Source organism: Genypterus blacodes, unplaced genomic scaffold (assembly GCF_046128005.1).
Source record: "Genypterus blacodes isolate CSIRO-AG114 ecotype Tasmania unplaced genomic scaffold, CSIRO-AGI_Gbla_v1 ptg000022l_1, whole genome shotgun sequence".
NCBI lineage: Eukaryota > Metazoa > Chordata > Actinopteri > Ophidiiformes > Ophidiidae > Genypterus > Genypterus blacodes.
The window spans coordinates 4,474,897-4,491,989 of record NW_027466835.1 but is presented as its reverse complement, the minus strand read 5'-3'; the positions used below and the strand labels follow the sequence as shown (position 1 = coordinate 4,491,989).

The window sequence follows — 17,093 nt, the reverse complement described above, 5'->3', positions numbered from 1 at the left end:
TACGCCCACTTCACGACTACAGGAACATCTGAGCTGGAAATATTTACAAGATGACATTGCATTTATGTTTATAATGAAAATAGTAATTATAATAATGTAGAAACAGCTAAAAATAGATGGGTACAAGGGTGGCACTGCCAGTTTACCCGTGCACACACACTGTACTCCAATTACAACACAATTATGAGATACTAAGTCATAATTATGAACAATCTTACAAATCTCAAAATATTACATCAAATGTATGGTGTATTATCTAATAATTATGAAATTTCAGCAATTACCCTCGGGATAAGAAAGACAACAACAACAAGCGCATAATCAATCAGTTTATTTGATGATTTGATTTTGTAACAAAAGGTTTATGAAGCATATACACATGCTGGTTGGCTCAGCAGCTGTACCTAATAAAGTGGACACTTGGGCATTCATACAGCATAGTAAAGTCGCACTTGTCAAAAATATAACTTAATTAACAAAATAAAATGCATAAAACCCTATCTTCACCACACAAGTCCGTGAGAGAATAGAATATGAATACAGCCATTAGCAGAGATGGAGAAACGTTTCAACATGTTGAACATGTTACCATACATGTTCAATAAATGAATCATCATAACAGCTTTCAACACTTGCATAGTTATTCTGCTTTATCGAACAATCATGGTTGTTTTCAATTCATACACACAAAACATTTTTCTCCACTGTGCAATCTTAGAACGGCTCCTTTTTCAGTAAAACTCCAGCATGGATTCAATTCCTAAAGTGCTTTTGCAATTGCACAGTGGTTTTCTCAGATACTGAAATATATTTGTGATACTAAAACAATGTACTTAACCCTGTTTAATATGTTACATTGATAAGTATTAAGACTGCAATACGACTGACTAACACTGAGGTGAACCAACTGTGTTCAGACACAGTTAACTAAGCTACTAAATCTCTCATCTATTACCAGTGCAATTAAGACAGTACTTCCAAAATATAAAGTACAGTACCTCATAATTTGGAAAATATAAAGTGCATCACGAGTCACAAGGCTTCTTAAAATATTATCCTTCCACAACCTCTCCTTGTGGATTGGAGCCTTAGGCAGAGTTGCGTAGAGGAAAGGTCCATAAAAGTACGTCAGGTTTTATAACGCTGTATTAAATGAAATCAGCTGAAATCCTTATTACTGTAGCACCTCCTACTGGTGGAATCTGACTTGGCTTGACTTGACTTTTAAGCTCCCAAAATACCACCGTTGACCTCAGGTGGAATCAATGAAACGATTCCACCTTCTCCACAGACACGTTACAGACGATTGTTTTCAGGGCCATTTCGCCAATTATTATTAAAAATCAACCCGAACTGTATCCTTTTAAAGTGGTGTGGTCATGTGGGTTTGATAAAGATCGTTATGGCTGTTTTACTCCAAAACTCATCTCCCTCATTTCTGCATCATCGCTAAATCGGCCTTCCAGTCCCCCTGGCTGAAGGCAGCAGGTCAGCTGTCAGTCAGAGGGGTCGAGGCTGGTGCAGACCTGCTGTCTCTGGGCTGAGAGCTGGACTATGCGTTGCCTTGCTGGGACTCCAGTTTCCAAGGGAAGCCTGGGAAGCCTTGCGGTGAGCCAGCCTGTGTGTGATGGAGAAGCCAGCATTTCCCTCCAGCTGTGACAGCACCACAAGCACCTGCCTGAAGGAGAAAGCATGAGTCATTCACAGATTCAACCTCTAACTGGTGAGGGGAGTACATTTGTTTGCTTTATTTTAGATGTTGTGTAGAGGAATGTTTGGCCTTGGCGGTCTAACTAGATATTTTCATGACCCTTGACCTGACACCTCACATGCTTGTAAAAATTGTCCCTGTTCAGTGGAGTCATGTGAAGAATGTAAGTCAAACCTGTGAAGTGGCGGGATGCTGTCTATGGTCTTCAGGCTGCTGCGTGTTGACACCACGTTAAAGCTGTCACTGCAGTCACAGGACACGTGCAGATGGTGTCTCGGGTGTCTGTTTTCCACCATGACGATCAGCCCTGCCCACCCGTGGGTCAGGTAGTAACACGTCATCCCCTCTCGACCCTGCAAAGCCACAATTTAGACAGATATGTTGTTTTAAGCTCAGCTCCTCCCTGATGCCTCGACCCCCGATGGTGTTTTTCAAAATCAGAAAACCTGCTGCTGCTGTTTGGATGCTGTGCAGAGGAATGTTGTGTTACAAGACTTGGCGAGACGAGCAGGTCCTGAATGCTTCTCTACCATAACGTGTGTAATCACATGTCATTATCCATGAGCACTTTCAACACTTCTTTAAATGTAGCTGAAACCTCTTTTTTTCCAGTTCATGTTGTGTATTTACAGCTGACAGATGGAGGGGAGCAGCCCAACTCTGCATTACCTCGTGCCTCTCCCCTTTGGTTTCAGTCAGTTGGATGATGGCGTCTGCTATGGTGGTGTTACAGGCTGTTACCTGCTCCACCATCACTAGTCTGGAGCTGTAGACAGCCAAGATGAAACCAGGAGGCTCTGATCTGTAACAACCTGCTGAGAATACACAGATGTGTCAATAAACATGTTATGGAGGTAAATCACTGGATACGTAGTTTTAGGTGTTCTAGTTCTAGTTTTTCCAGAAATGCGTTGCGTTTGAGGGTAAAAAACAAAAAGTAGCTCACGGCCCCTTTAAAGAGGAATGCTGATGCCGTCTCAGTGAAGCAGCCTGACGCTACAGATCTCACCCGTCTCCTCTGCGATGTTGCTGCTCCAGTGGTTAAAAGCACAGCTGAGCACAGCATATTCGCCCGGCTCCAGCATGATGTCACAGCCCACAAATCTCCTCACTGATCGCCTGCTGTGGGCCAACAGGCGACCCAGCGTCAAAGCCCCGCTGCTGTCGTAGACGGCCCGAAACACCAGCACGCACAAATCCAACAGGTGGCTCTCTGCCGTGTCCCATCTCCTGAGGAAACAGGTGGACATCAGGGAGAAGCTCAGAGCAGAACTGCTGCTCCTTCACACTGAAAAGAGCCAACAGTGGGGTTTTCCGGAATCTTATCAGGATTCCCGCTGAATGCATAGAAAGGTGTGACAGGCATGTAGACCCTGGAATACGCTGAAGGGATTATCTATTCCATCTGGCCTGGGGACATCTTGAGCTCCCCCAGGAAGAGCTGCAGAATCAGACCATGGAGAGGAACATCTGGGCTACTTAGCTTAGTGTGCTGCCTCTGCATCTCAGAATCAGATAAGCAGAAGGAAATGGACGGCAGTATATATTGATCTGTGTGCATCCATTTACTCCTTTAGCAGCATCTCTCAGACAAACTATGTTATATATAGCTCTTCATTACCACTAAAAGCTCCTCAGATGTGTGGATCTGTAGTGTTGTGTGTACCTGCTGCCCTGCTGGAATAAAGCCAACTCCACTGAGGTTCTCTCCAGCACTGTGATGGACACCACCGTCACCGGGACGTCAGCTCCTCGAGGGAACACACCCTGAACCCGAACCTCCTGCCAGTCTGAGTGAATCTTACAGATATCTACTGAGTCAAAGTACCTGCCAGAGTCAAACACAGACTCATAAATTGAATCTCTTTGCATCAGAAAGGGTGAGGAAATCACACAACACACCGCCGTCTGTTTCCAGATTCATCGCTCACTTCACTCACACCTCGTTACCTGATGAAATCCCAGAAGTCCATCCAGAAGAGACCGTCTTCAGCCCGCTGGGTGCAGAGTTCCCTCTTCAGGTGGAGAGGCCAGTCTGGCCAGCCGTCCGCCCAGGGCCCCGTCCAGGAGAAACGACCCCACGGGTTCCTCAGCTGCAGCAGCCTAAGACAAGAGGCAGCTGTTAAACAAAATCAGTCTTAAGTCGAGTTGTTCCCCGACATCGATCACCTCCATTCTCCAGATCCCTTTGGTCTCTACTGTCTAACATATACAACCCACAGATGTTCTCAAGCACAAATCAACAAAAAGAGACTCGAACACCTCACCTGTGACTTTCTACATCACGTACGTCAAGCACAGAGTAAGCGTGTCTGGGACGTAAACCCAGTGACTCGTACTCTGTGTCATCCACCTTCATGTTACCGCCTCCACACGACGCCCCCATCAGGAAACTAAACCGCACAGAGAGAGTCCTGATTACTTCAATTTGATCAACTGATTGAATGATGTAGATGGAACTGAGCTCTCACCCTGCTTCTTTGGAGCTCAGCATTTTGGCCCAGATGAGATCTGTATCGATGGGCTCTTCTTTGGGGTTTGTGGTGCTGACCTGCAGGGCCAGAGATTCGCAGGGGGCCCCGGTCAGCGTTGACAGACCCTCAATGGCACGACCGGCCTGCAAGGCAAAGTAGGAGCCGTGGAGCTTGGCCAGGGCCTTTTCAATGAGCGCCACCCAAAGCTGCTTCCGCTGGGCCTGGTGAACGGCGGGAAGGCAACATTCAGAAAGACAACAAAGAAGAACTGTTTGAGTCTCAGAGAGGAAACACTTCTCTTTAGGTGGCTTTAGGTTTCCCCTACAATTGAGCTTTAAGTAAGACAGTTTCTTATATTGACAGTAGGTGCTTGCATTGATCGCTGTATGCGGATGCTTCACCTGAGAGAAGAGCAAGTGGCCGCTTTCGTCACATGGTAGCATGTCGTCCACTAACACGGTGGTCCAGGAGCCGTCCTTACACAGACGCACCTGGTAGGCTCCTTCCGAGCACAGCGAGCGCGTCACCATCACTTTCTCCACCAGCTCGGGACGTTCAGCCAGGACAGCCAAGGCACTCAGGAACCTGAAAACATCCAGACAGAGCAGTGACTTGGCTGCTCTGGATCCACCTAGAGTTCATTTGTGAATTAGGAATGGAGTCGAGAAGAATCTGCAAATTGTCTGTGAATCTACATCAGATACATCATCCTGTGGAACGCCTTTCAGTCTCGGCTCACCAGCAGTTACCCAGAAGTCCCTGCAGGATATCAGATGGCCGGAGTGTGCGGAAAATAGACCACTTCACCCCACGGTCTCTGAAGTTGCAGCAGTTGATTTCATGTGGGCGGAGCCACTGTTTGACCCGCTGCTGGACGCTGTCCTCCAAGGGGAAGCCGACAGACTTTGGGCCTGGAGGGAAGCTGTCATCAACAAACGTCACCGAATTCTGAGAGAAGAGTTTAAGAGCCAACAGGATCAAATGGACTTTAAGTGTAATGGCCAATATTACTCATTAAAAATGTGAAAATTGTGTAACCTAACAATAAATGTTTCCCTGTAGGTGTGGGGCGATCAATCCTCATGAACAAACCTGTCTACAGAAGCTGATGATGTTCTCCCACAGCTCTTTGGCCTCTCCTTCATCATTCTGCCTCAGGGCCTCCACCAACATGCTCTCCTTCCTCTTCAGGGACAAGTCTGGTTTGAGCTGCGTGGAGCACTGCTGAGGGGTGTGACAGGCCAAGCAGTGTTTGGACCGGCCCTGGTTGATGAGAGTACAGGCCGGACACGACCACTCCTCTGTCCTGTTGAGAGGAACTGCAGAGGGTGGAAACGACACAGAGGCGTCTGATCCAGCAGGAGAGAGTGGAGACATTTCCTCTTTAAGGATGCTGAGACGCCTACTCGGCAGGATGTCCTGCAGGGTGGACAGATGTGAAACAGCGACCGTGGAAGACGATGGACTTAAGCTGTGTGCTTGGCTGAGGCAGGCTTGAGGAGGTGGCACTTCACGCCGACTGCAGGGAACCGGATTATTATGTCCTGAAGACGCTGTGGTGAGAACTGAGGAGTTTGTGTGCAGATATGAGGCTTCCACTGGCAAAGATTCTCCTCTGGTTGATATAGAAAGTGACAATGCCCCTGCTGGAGGTTCCGGTTGGTGTTCTCCAGTTTGATCACAGGCCTCAGGCATGAGCAAGGAATCATCAGGGATCTGGGGTAGAGACAGTTTGCGTGGCCCACCACAAGCCGAGCAGGACATGGAGGTCGGGGTGTTCCTGAGAGTGCACCTCGAACAATCCCAAGCCAGATCGTCTTCATCTGCGTCCCCTGACTGTTTTCTGTTTTGGCTGTCTGTCCCCTGCCCACAGGCCTCTGCGGACAGGATGTGAGACTGTCTGAGGGGCCCAGAGCAGCTGCTGGAGCGATGAGGTCTGGGTTGGTTGTCAGATGAGTCCTGGAGGGGTCCATTATAGCCGCAGAGGGAGCAGGCCACTTTGCCAGGGGAATTGGCAAACGTACACCGTGGACAGGACCAGCGATGGTCCTCCCTGCCCGTCCCAGGCCACATCAACCGGGTGTCGGATCTTCGCCGAGGGGCTTCACAGATTGAGCATCGAGGGGCACCAGCTGCGTTTAGAAAAGTGCAGCAGCCACATGCCCACTGGCTTCTCTGCAATGGCACTGAACCAGAAGAGAAACTGCAGGGAAACACAAGACACATCTTAGCATCCAAGATTGTATTTAATTTTGACCGCAGCAGTTTGAGTTCAACACTCTCTGATAGGATGACTGCATGCTTCATTGCTGGTCTCTACTTTGTATTCATTTATAAACATATGAGTCACACTCGTCGTTGTTCATTGAAGGCAGAAATTTAAACCAGATCCAGATTAGCTGTGGCAGAGATTTAGACAGGAGGGGCTGCTGGGACATCTGTGCAGAGGCTGCCCCACATATCCATTTGCACAGTAAGAAGCTTGGCATTAAGCCTGAAACTTCCAGCAGAGATCTACCTGGAGAGGTTACTGCAGTGCAATCTAGCTGAAATATGCAGGTGGTCCTTTAATGCACAACTCAGCTATTACATCTTGCCAGCAGTGTAAAGGACTTTATTTATCTCTCTGACAACTTCCACTTCCACCGGAGAACATTTTCAGCATGAAATCCATACTTTCGTTCCATTACAATTAGCGGGGAAAGCCTCATCAGGACAAATTTAATCTGTCCTACTCACTGAATTACTTTTGTGTGTGGAAATCTGTGGAATCTGGATATTTAGGGCTAATTGCCGACAGCCTCTTGTTGACACTGGTCCCAGTAACAAACATCTAAAGTCACCTCTGCTCCTCGTCCTTCACCCAGATGATGCTGAGAAAATACCAATTAGAATATTCACTGTGCTCTGAATTTATTATCAGCGTTTGGCATGAGGAGAATCCACAGACCCAGAATGCAAAGAATGTGATGTCGGGCTCTGCACACCGGGAATGCTCCCTGTCGTTTGGTTTTAATTCCCCTCTCCACAGATGATGCATTGTCTTGTGGTGCGTTTTCGTTCCGGGGCATCATTAACAATTGATAAATATCCTTTTGATGACGAAGCCAAATGAAATGTAATGTAGAACAGTCTGCAGACTCTGATCATCTCATGTTTGCTCTGCCAAACCACAGTCTACACTTTTCACAGGGAAGGAATCATCAGGGATTCCTCAGTGGCATTACATTTCCTGTCAGTGAGTAACTCGACTCCCGCTGGCACCGGCTCGGATACAGCTGGGACAATGTGGCAGCAGTGTGGACGTATACTGGGCAGAGTATAGACAGTATATTAGACAGTCATGCAGTAATAATTAATAAGTGGGGGATTTGCCCGGGACAATTACAGACTGGGGTTTACTTTACATCGACTTTATATCATGAAAAATTCATGACCACATTGCAGGCCCTGGACATGCTCGCACTGTGTTACCGCTGTCGAATATAAATTAACTAGCCAGACTATTCAGTTATCTTGCCACATTAAAAGTGCAATGTGTAGCACTACATCATCAATAAATCGTTATCTTCATTCATTTTAACACGGTGTAAACACAAACACTGGGAAGGAAGGTCGCTGTGGCCTCACGCTGTGTTTGATACCGGGTGTAACTGGGTCAGATTCAGATTTTGGACTCCAGGAAGATGGTGCCGTTAGCCGGTCAGTAAGTGAACCCTAATATTCTATAAAAAGATGTATTCAAGCATGTAAACATCACAGACAGAGTAAAAGTAAGATACCTCCACATGCATTTCATCAGATTTGATCCAGGTTAAACGTCACATTTTGTCCTTAATTGAAGTACAGACAAAAAAGATTATTATGGATCTTGATGGTGATATGAAGTGACGTACATTAACATAAAGGGAAGGGGACCTATCATTGAACCCTGTGGAACTCCTCTGTTGATGCTCAGATGTTCTATCCTGCGTCTGTTTGTAGTATGTCGTGTGATGCATCTGGGGCTCACCTGCGCTCTCTGTGCCTGGCTGGTCTGGGAAGCTGTCGAGGAATGAAGGAGCTCTGGCTGCTCCTCAGACACCCCATAATGGGTGAGGGAGGCAGGGCAGCACCCCGGGGTGTAGTACAACCTTCACCTTCTTCAACAAAGGAGGAGGTAGAGCTTCCCATAATGCCGCTGGCTCAAGTGGAAGAGTTCTATTTTCTGGAAGAAACAGGAAGACAGTGAAGGTGTCAGACACTGGAATTGAATTTCCTTAGTAATAGAAAACCCAGACTCATATCCGACGAGTGAAGTATGAAGCATTACGCACATCACACAGTTGGTCATTTTTTACTTCAAATGTGATTTTGAAAAAAGAATCCAAATAATAACAGTGTGATGTCATGATTTATGATTGAAATGACTTTTGGAAGCACGCATATAAAGGATATTACATTGATTTGTGAGGTCTTGGTGGTGGCAAAATATGTTAATAAATATCCGATGGGTTTAAGACATTCGTGGTCCCCAGAGGATGAATCCTACAAATATGCTCTGTATTTTCCTCTGGTGCCACTCTGTGATTATTAGCAACAATATCTATATTTAATTGTGCTCCCTGAAGGACAAAGCATGATATTTATGGAACATGCCCTTCTTTCTGGCACCACCTTTAAACAAAACTTGACATTTATGCTTCACTAGTGGAAATGCTGAAACAGAACAGCTTTAAATTGAATCCTTATTGATCTCTGGTGGCCGTGGCTGTAGGTTTTGTCTTGTTGTAACAATCCTAACAAATTGCCCAATCAGGTTTGTAATATTGATCACTGCAACTATGCCTCTACAACCACACTGTCGTATCAAGTATGATAAGATGAATACAGCGAAAACTGATATTTTAGGACTCATGGTGCAGGCAGAGGCACAGTTTTGATGAAAGTGATCCTCCTGACCTCAAGCTGAGCATTTATATCTGCACTGCTCACTCAAATAAAGCACATTTTAAACACAATCATAATCGTCAGTCGCAGCATACAGAGCAGAATTAGAGGGTGGCATTATTCTGGATACTAATTTGACTTTTGTTATATAAGAAACAGATTAGAGAATATTTGCTGCATTGTTTATTTTGCTTCTCCTGTCCCTTCCTTCCATTTCTGCAGTTTTGCCCTTGAACAAGGACTTAAACATCAGCAGGGGGTTAAAACAAGAGCAGCAGCTGGAGATGGAGATGATGGAGATAAGGACACACTGATCGGGAAAATGATTTCACTCAGAGCCGTTCGCACAAAGCCTTGGATCCACACAAAACCACGATCATAGCCCTTTGTCTCCTATACTGAGTCTGATCCGCAGTGAATTTGTTGTCTGTAACTTAACTGAAAATAAACATGAATGAACAAATGAACATCTGTTTGTGGAGGAATGCAAAAGGATTCCTCTGTTCCTCAATGCAGATGCGCCCTCGCTGCTCCTGAAGTTCACATGGACTCTAAGTAGCCTGGTGCACCTGCAGTACAGCTGGTGGCTGAATGAGGACCTGCATGAGGACCTGCATGAGGACAGCGACGGAGCAGCTAGAGTGAGCTGTGCACTGACCTGAGCGCAGGGAGGCAGTCTGAGGGAAGAGAGGGACGAGTGTTCCTAGCAGCTGTTCGGTATTTCCATGCATCCTCCTTGGTTGAAGCGCAGGATCTGCACAGTCACCACTCGTCCCCTCGCCGCTGTATCAAGACAACAGGAATCTAAAAATGGAGCGCCTTCAACACCTTCAAAATAAAAGCCCCATTAATTAAAGTGTTTCGTGAATGTCGGGACTGACTTCCCATGTAAAAAAAATAAAGAACACGTATGTCACACGAGTCAAAACCTCCACTTGGCATTATATGAGATTCCCCCGTGCTTCTCATTACTACAACACTTGCAAATTGTGATGCATACATGCATTGAATATAAACGATCTTCAAAAGAAATACAACATAGCTTTTACAAATAAACACAATATAAAATGGTTCCAATGCTGAGGAGGATATAGAAAATGGTTTGGTTTGACACGTTTCTTTTCCAGTCTTCCTCGTTAAACCACTTCGTCTTCCTGACAATTCATGTGTGCAGACACAACAGGAAACATTATCCTGTGACATCACTGGAGCACTATGACCTCTGGTTTTTAGAGAAGCGGTGAATTATGTTTGATGTATCAGTTACGGGGAATCAGGATTCAGCGATTGATCTGTCCATACAAACAGACACACTCAACCACATCTACTATACATTCAGGGACCATTTTAACCTACACACTGTCTGGGTGAGGGAGTAGTGGGCTTGTTTAATACTTACACCATTTATGACGTTTAGTATTGCCTTTGCATCTATGAATATACAGTATAGTAAGTACTGTATGAATTATTAATATTGTGATTTCGCGTTTCCTCTCTTGCTCTTGAGTGAAGGGCAACGCTAAAAGCCTTTATTTTGAAGGCCGCTGCTCTCTGTTTTTGCCCTTATTGTGTCCACCTCGACTCCCTCGCTCGCCTTTAGGTCCCCGGCTGACTCCTCCGGGGATCCTGTCAGGACACCGGGCAGCAGTCAACTATCGACCCCCAATTCCGGTTAACATCAGGATCTGCTTCCTTGTGCGCGGCCACGTTAAGGTTTGGATCAAAACATCATTACAAATATGTTTAATCAGACTTCTGTATCAATCTATTTAAAAAAAAAACACAATTATTAGTTATTATTGTTCTTATTAGTGCGGAGATTAGACATAAAGCCATATTATCCACCCTGTAGAAGCCCACTGATGATAGAAAAAGATGCAATAAAACAAAACGAAACATCGAACTGCACATTTAACTAACTAACATAAAAGATTCACTAAGTAGTTTAATCATTTTGACTTAATAAATCCAGATTCTGACTTTCTAACCCAAAATTGTAACTTCCAAGTGAGAGACCTCGATTCTGTGATTGGAAATAGATTTATTCAGGTCTTATTCACATTTTGTGCCTAAATCACAGAGCAGACAGATCATTGGAGTGCATGGAAATGTAGTTAGTGTCTTCAGTCAAAATCAAACAGGATCTCTTCATATTTGTAGCTGCTGTCTTTATATAAAACTCTTTTGCTTTCAATCACAGCATTGCAACAGGGTGAGGCATGTTCTGATTGGCCAGCGTCTGAATATGGGCTCAGGAAATTGCATTCATTTCCAGTATAAAGCCTCCAGTTTCATTCCCTCATGTCATCTATGTAACACAAGAGAATGTTCAGACAGTGCTGTGAACTCGGGGTAGAATGATTTAAACATTATGTTACTACTGACATGAAAGACACTGAGTATAAAAAGAGTACACTGTAAAATACCCACATCTCATAATACTCAATCAAGCCTTAACCCTCATCTGAACTGGCAAAATCAGAGAGAGGAAAAAAAGCAAAAATCGTGTTAAACTACTGAATGATCTACAGTCATTCAGTGTTTTTCTGATGAATCTACACGTTCAACAGAGTCTGGAATTTTTCCTGCAGGACCTGTGGGAAGCAGCAGCAGCAGCGCCCCCTGCTGGTGTGTAGGCCGCTTGTGGATGGTCTTTTGGGGCAGGATTCCTTTTCTAAGATCCTTTTCTCCAAACCTCCGCTCCAGAAATGTAGGTGGCTTTGATGTTAAGGGCGTCGTCGAGCAAGACAAAATCTGCAACAAAGGTGTGTGTGGTTGGGTAGATATTAAATAGATGACTCGAGTAAATCGACAATGTCACCGTCTCTAACCAAATGTCTGTGCTGACCTGCGTCTAAGCCGTAGTCCAGATTTCCCTTCTTGTGGCTGATTCCCAAGAGCTGAGCCGGATGGAGCGACGCGGCTTCGAGAGCTTCCTCTACACTGCAGCCTGTTCGAACACACACACACATGCGCACACACACACACGATTAAAACCTCCTTTCTACCTGCTGTTGTGTGTTTGTATGCGTCATGTGTCTCTCACACACAACTCACCTGAAGCCTGTTTGAAGTGTCGCACGCACATATCCAAAGTGGCGATGCTGCCACAGAGCGTCTTGGTTCCTGACACACACAAGTGGAATCATACTTCTGAATTTTATGATTGAATACAATATTTAGGAAAAAAACACCGACACTCCTTTGCTGCAGCACCATGTGCACACTGAGCGACAACCCAACGTTGCTCTCCTCTGCGTGGGTTTCTAGGAAGACTTAATAGCCTCTAACCAAAAACCAATCGTCTACGTTCGAGACATTCTCCCTGCTTTGTTACACTAATCTGACAGAAACACGTCCCCCCGTAGGTTCTCACACTGTTTACTTGTCCGTGACCACTGTCCCCTTTATTTAGAAAGACGCTCACACACCTGCTACGTAAGCGTGAAGACCTTGAATCTCGATGACCTGCTGGCCCAGAGTGTGACGCCCAGGGGGAAGGCCCATCGCTGCGATGGCGTCTGTCACCAACACCAAACCTGGAAGGACAAACCAGCAAATATCAGCAAATGCTCATTGTGCTCGCTCTTGATCATCCTCAGCATGTGGCACCGCTGATTGAATGACAACACAAGGGCAGTTTTGGTGCCTAAGTTCTGATTGGAAAGGCAAAACAAAGGCAAAACTGTAAACATTTGGGGAATAATCTCCTTTAAGCAAACTGAGAAAACAACTGATGAGCTTCCAACTGAGCCTCTAAAGTAGAAAAGCAGCAAAACCAAAGTTCAGTTCCCATTCTGACCTGAAGGGTGCGCTCTGTGAGCAATGCGCAGAGCGGCGGGGTTGGTGTGAATCCCATCAGCGATCATTCCATAGTAAACTCTCCTGCCTGCAGGAGTGCGGTCACTGGTCAGCAGGCCCACGATCCCTGGATCACGATGGTGGAACTAAACCGGAGAGTTTCAGTCTTTTAGGTCCCAGATGTCAGCAGATAAATCGATTAGAAGTCAAAGGGGATATATTGATCACATTTACATGTTATCTGAAATGATTGGTTCATTTAGAAACCTTGTAAACATTCATTCACACACACACACACACACACACACACACTAGCTTGCTGGCCTCACACTTCTTTGCAGACCATGTTGCAGCGTGTGGAGAGACTGAAAAATAATTATGTGCACCCCTGGGAATAGAAACCTGCTGAAACTGTATCTAATCAAAGTTATCTTAATCCTGATTGGCACGTTCTGGCAGCGTAGATAAAAGTCTATTTCCAGATGTGTGTGTGTGTGTGTGTGTGTGTGTGTGTGTGTGTGTGTGTGTGTGTGTGTGTGTGACCCCGTTATTAGACACTCAGGCTAAAGGACGAGCAGATGGGACTCACAGGCAGCATGGCGTTGAAGAGGTGTGTGATGAAGGAGGCGCCGTGCTGAACTGCCTCCTCAGCTTGGCACAGGTTTGCCACCGAGTGACCTACATAAAGAAAAGGGTCAACTTTGTAAATATCATCTTTTGACTGAGAAAGCAAAGATTGTGACAGCTGATAAGGGTTCATCCCAACAGGACACCTGATGGTCTGTGTGTCCACTGTCTTACATAATTAACAGTTGGTAACAATTCACTTTAACTGGTCATTTTAGGTGAAAATACAAGATAAAACGACCATTCGTTATCCACAGCGCCTGCAGACTGACAGCTGCTCTGATTGCACACTGGCGGTTTTTCCGCTCTCATTGTTTCATCTTTTCAAACCTAAAGGTCACGCCTGAAGATAACAGACATCGCAGAGGAATCTCACCTAAGGACACAGTGATGCCCCTCTGGCAGAGCTCTTTTATCACCGATTGGCTGCTGGCCAGCTCGGGAGCGATTGTCACTATGGCAACGTTATCTAGGCTCCCATAGGCCTCCAAAAGGTCCTTCATCCCTCTATGCTCGAAGGTTCGAAGATATCGCTCTGGGTGGGCTCCTTTCTTCTCCACACTGATGAATGGACCCTCCAGATGAAAACCTATAGAGGAAACAAAGAAGAGAGTAAAATGCACATAATTATAAGGACAACAAATGGAGGGCGTAAACAATACACAATTAAACACATACAGTACATAAAGGAGAAAATATAGAGAGTAATTATAAGATCTACAAACGCAAATTTCCTTTTGCAAATGTCGGCTCTTACCAAGGACTCCAGCGCCGTGCCTTCCTCCATTGTGAACTTTGACCTGATGCAACACCTGAAACGACACACAGATGAGGTAAATAGTTGTTGATAGCAAAATAAGAGCGACAGCATGAACAGATCTACACATGTAGCAGATTTCCTTTTGGATCATTAAAGATATTTTACTGAAAGCCAATGAGCCGCATGAAAAGTGGCAGCAATACAAAATTGCACAAATCCACAAGTGACCCCTAGTGGCTGCAATTAAACAAAACCCTAAATACCAAACAAGAAGAAATCGATCTGGTATTCGGGGGCCTAAATCTATAGAATTAAGATTACAAAGGACCTTATGGACTGATTCATGACCTGCTGTCTCTCTGCATGTCCTGTAGGAAGGGGAGTTAAGGGTGTTACCTTATGGTAAACATCAGGGGGAGACGTGACCAGAGTGGGACAGAAAGACGTCACGCCGTGCTCCAGGATTTTTTTGGCCACGATAGAAAGTCCAGTGCCGACGTCTTCAGAGGCCTGAGAGAAGTCTATGCCGTAACCGCCTGCAGAAGAAGAAACACACGCGTTTAAATTGCTCTAAGCCGAATTATTAGACACACTACTGGCGTGTGTGTGTGTGTGTGTGTGTGTGTGTGTGTGTGTGTGTGTGTGTGTGTGTGTGTGTGTGTGTGTGTCACCATTGATCTGAACGTCTATAAAACCAGGAGCGATGATGCTGCCTTCACAGTCCACGTGTATATCTGCGTATCCCTTCTCATCGAAGAAAAGCTTCTCTGGGTTTAAAATCTTTCCTTCTCTGACCCACAGGTCCTCTCTGAACGCCAGCAAGGGAAAGTGACAAAGGACATTTCCTCAGGCACCCTTCAATTAAATTTGTTTTTAACTTTTTCATTGCTTTGTTTGTCCAGCATAAGAGCTGATCTACAGAGGGTTGTTGGGTCTACACAGGTCTTTGTGTCGTACCTCTGCAGCTTGTGATCTCTCAGAATCCTGCAGTTGACAAACTGGGTGATGGGAGCGTCGGACACAGATTTATTTGACGGCATTTTCCTCCAGAGTCCAGTTTTCCTTCAGAGGAGCGAAGGCAAACCCACTCGCAGCAGACTGAAAGACACAGCAGAGTATAAACACAACACTGGCCTACGTTACAGGGCCAGAACATGGACACATATGTGATAGTGACGCTCCTGAAGTTTGTGTCAGTGATGTTTTTGTCTGGATGCACACACACACTTGTAACTCCACTCACACTGAAAGAGGGACGCATGCGGATTTTTCACCTCAGCCATTCACTAAAGCAGAATTTAGAACAATGCCGGGGTTTGCCTCGGCACCATGCCAGGTTACAGAGACGGGTTTGCAAAACAGGCTGACGACAGATATCTATTCAGTGTGTTTGTATGTCAGCAAGATAACTCAAAGGGTTACTGAGAGATTTTTATGGAATTTTGTGAGAAGCTGGGTAATGGCAGGGCAACAAATACGCAACTCCCACCATCATCTAGTTGAGATGGAGCAGATACAGTAAACAGTTTGAATGCATCTTCAATAGCAATAGAACGAGTGAATTATTGATTTTCATTAAAAAGATTCATTTAAGTTACTATAGGGAGGTTTTTCCAGGTGAATGAGTCAGATTATATAAGGAAAAAGTAAACAGAAATGCAGGTTTTGGGTTTCATGGCAACGTAGAGAGACATGTTGGCAGAGGTTTGACCTGCCAACCTGAGATGCCCCAGTATGATAGATATCTTATCACACTGGGGTGTAGCTGCTGACTTTGACCCCACATCTGAATGATATGAATGACGTTGCCATGAGATGATTATGTAAACACACCCATACTCAGATTTATACATATAATGCGTCACCTAGTTGCCTTTGAAACGCTATTAATACCTTTATGTTCAGCTCAGGCTTTTAGATCAAATGAAGTGAATTTTCCACAGTGTGGGGGAAACATGACGCCAAACTCGCTTCAGAAAACAATCAATATTAGGTCGAAGGAGCAGAGGGCATATTGACAACCTCGACGGATCGACGGAGAAAACAAAGACACTTTAGACTTGTTACATTACACTCTTGAATTCGGCACAGGAAGAATTAACAAAGCAATAAGTAATTTAACAACATCTACACTTTCATGCTTGTTTGGTCGTTACTCTTCTAAGAAAATACAACGCAGGAAGACGACATTAAAGCAAGTTCAGCACAGAAGGTGAAGCAGACTTAGGGGTGTCTCGGTTTGTTTGATTTACGGTCAGCAGGTTATTGTTTTATCGACTTAAAGAGGTCCATTAAAGCTGATACTTGCCCCATAAAGAGTTGAGCGGCGGAGTCTGACGAAGAAGAAAACAGAGGAAACGGATGGAGTCACGTGACAGAGCGGAGGCGCTGGTCAGCTGATCAAACACGAGCACGCGCACGTTCCTAAAAAGAGTAGAAGAGGAAGTAAAAAAAAAGAAAAAAAAAAAGATAGAATTAAACAATTAAACTGGTCAATGGCAATAATGTTTAAATTGACCAAGAAAAATAAAAGAATAAACAGGAAAATTCAAAAAATAAAATGCAATAATAAGAATGAGTATTAATAAAGGATATGATACGACGAACATCCTTTGACATGCAGCTTCAGTTAAAAAAAACTGTATAAATAAATATACATAAGTATAAATATAAGTATAAATGTAGTTACTGATCAGTGAATTTTGTTTTCCTGTTTTAATGAATGCTCAATACACATGGAGGCTTATTTCAGGGTCCAACTGATTTGCTCGGACTTTGGGGGTTGTCAATT

At 44.8% G+C, this 17,093-nt stretch overlaps 2 protein-coding genes across 2 annotated transcripts; both read right to left on the bottom strand.

Annotated features, from left to right (window-relative positions):
- Positions 1-445: 445 nt before the first annotated feature.
- LOC142992571 (calpain-15-like) lies at positions 446-8,407 on the bottom strand. The gene is made up of 13 exons (XM_076143052.1): positions 8,198-8,407; positions 6,083-6,388; positions 5,278-6,037; positions 4,925-5,133; positions 4,587-4,770; positions 4,183-4,406; positions 3,979-4,104; positions 3,662-3,814; positions 3,378-3,539; positions 2,721-2,941; positions 2,381-2,526; positions 1,886-2,064; positions 446-1,678 (listed from the first exon to the last, which is right to left on the bottom strand). Exons 1-13 carry the CDS (start codon positions 8,356-8,358, stop codon positions 1,501-1,503), a joined length of 3,009 nt encoding a protein of 1,002 aa, XP_075999167.1. The 5' UTR covers positions 8,359-8,407; the 3' UTR covers positions 446-1,500.
- A 2,889-nt stretch (positions 8,408-11,296) lies between these two features.
- On the bottom strand, positions 11,297-16,665 carry amdhd2 (amidohydrolase domain containing 2). Its single transcript, XM_076143168.1, has 11 exons — positions 15,260-16,665; positions 14,974-15,110; positions 14,699-14,838; positions 14,300-14,354; positions 13,919-14,131; positions 13,505-13,593; positions 12,917-13,061; positions 12,546-12,653; positions 12,172-12,240; positions 11,963-12,064; positions 11,297-11,868 (listed from the first exon to the last, which is right to left on the bottom strand). Exons 1-11 carry the CDS (start codon positions 15,340-15,342, stop codon positions 11,789-11,791), a joined length of 1,221 nt encoding a protein of 406 aa, XP_075999283.1. The 5' UTR covers positions 15,343-16,665; the 3' UTR covers positions 11,297-11,788.
- Positions 16,666-17,093: the final 428 nt, after the last annotated feature.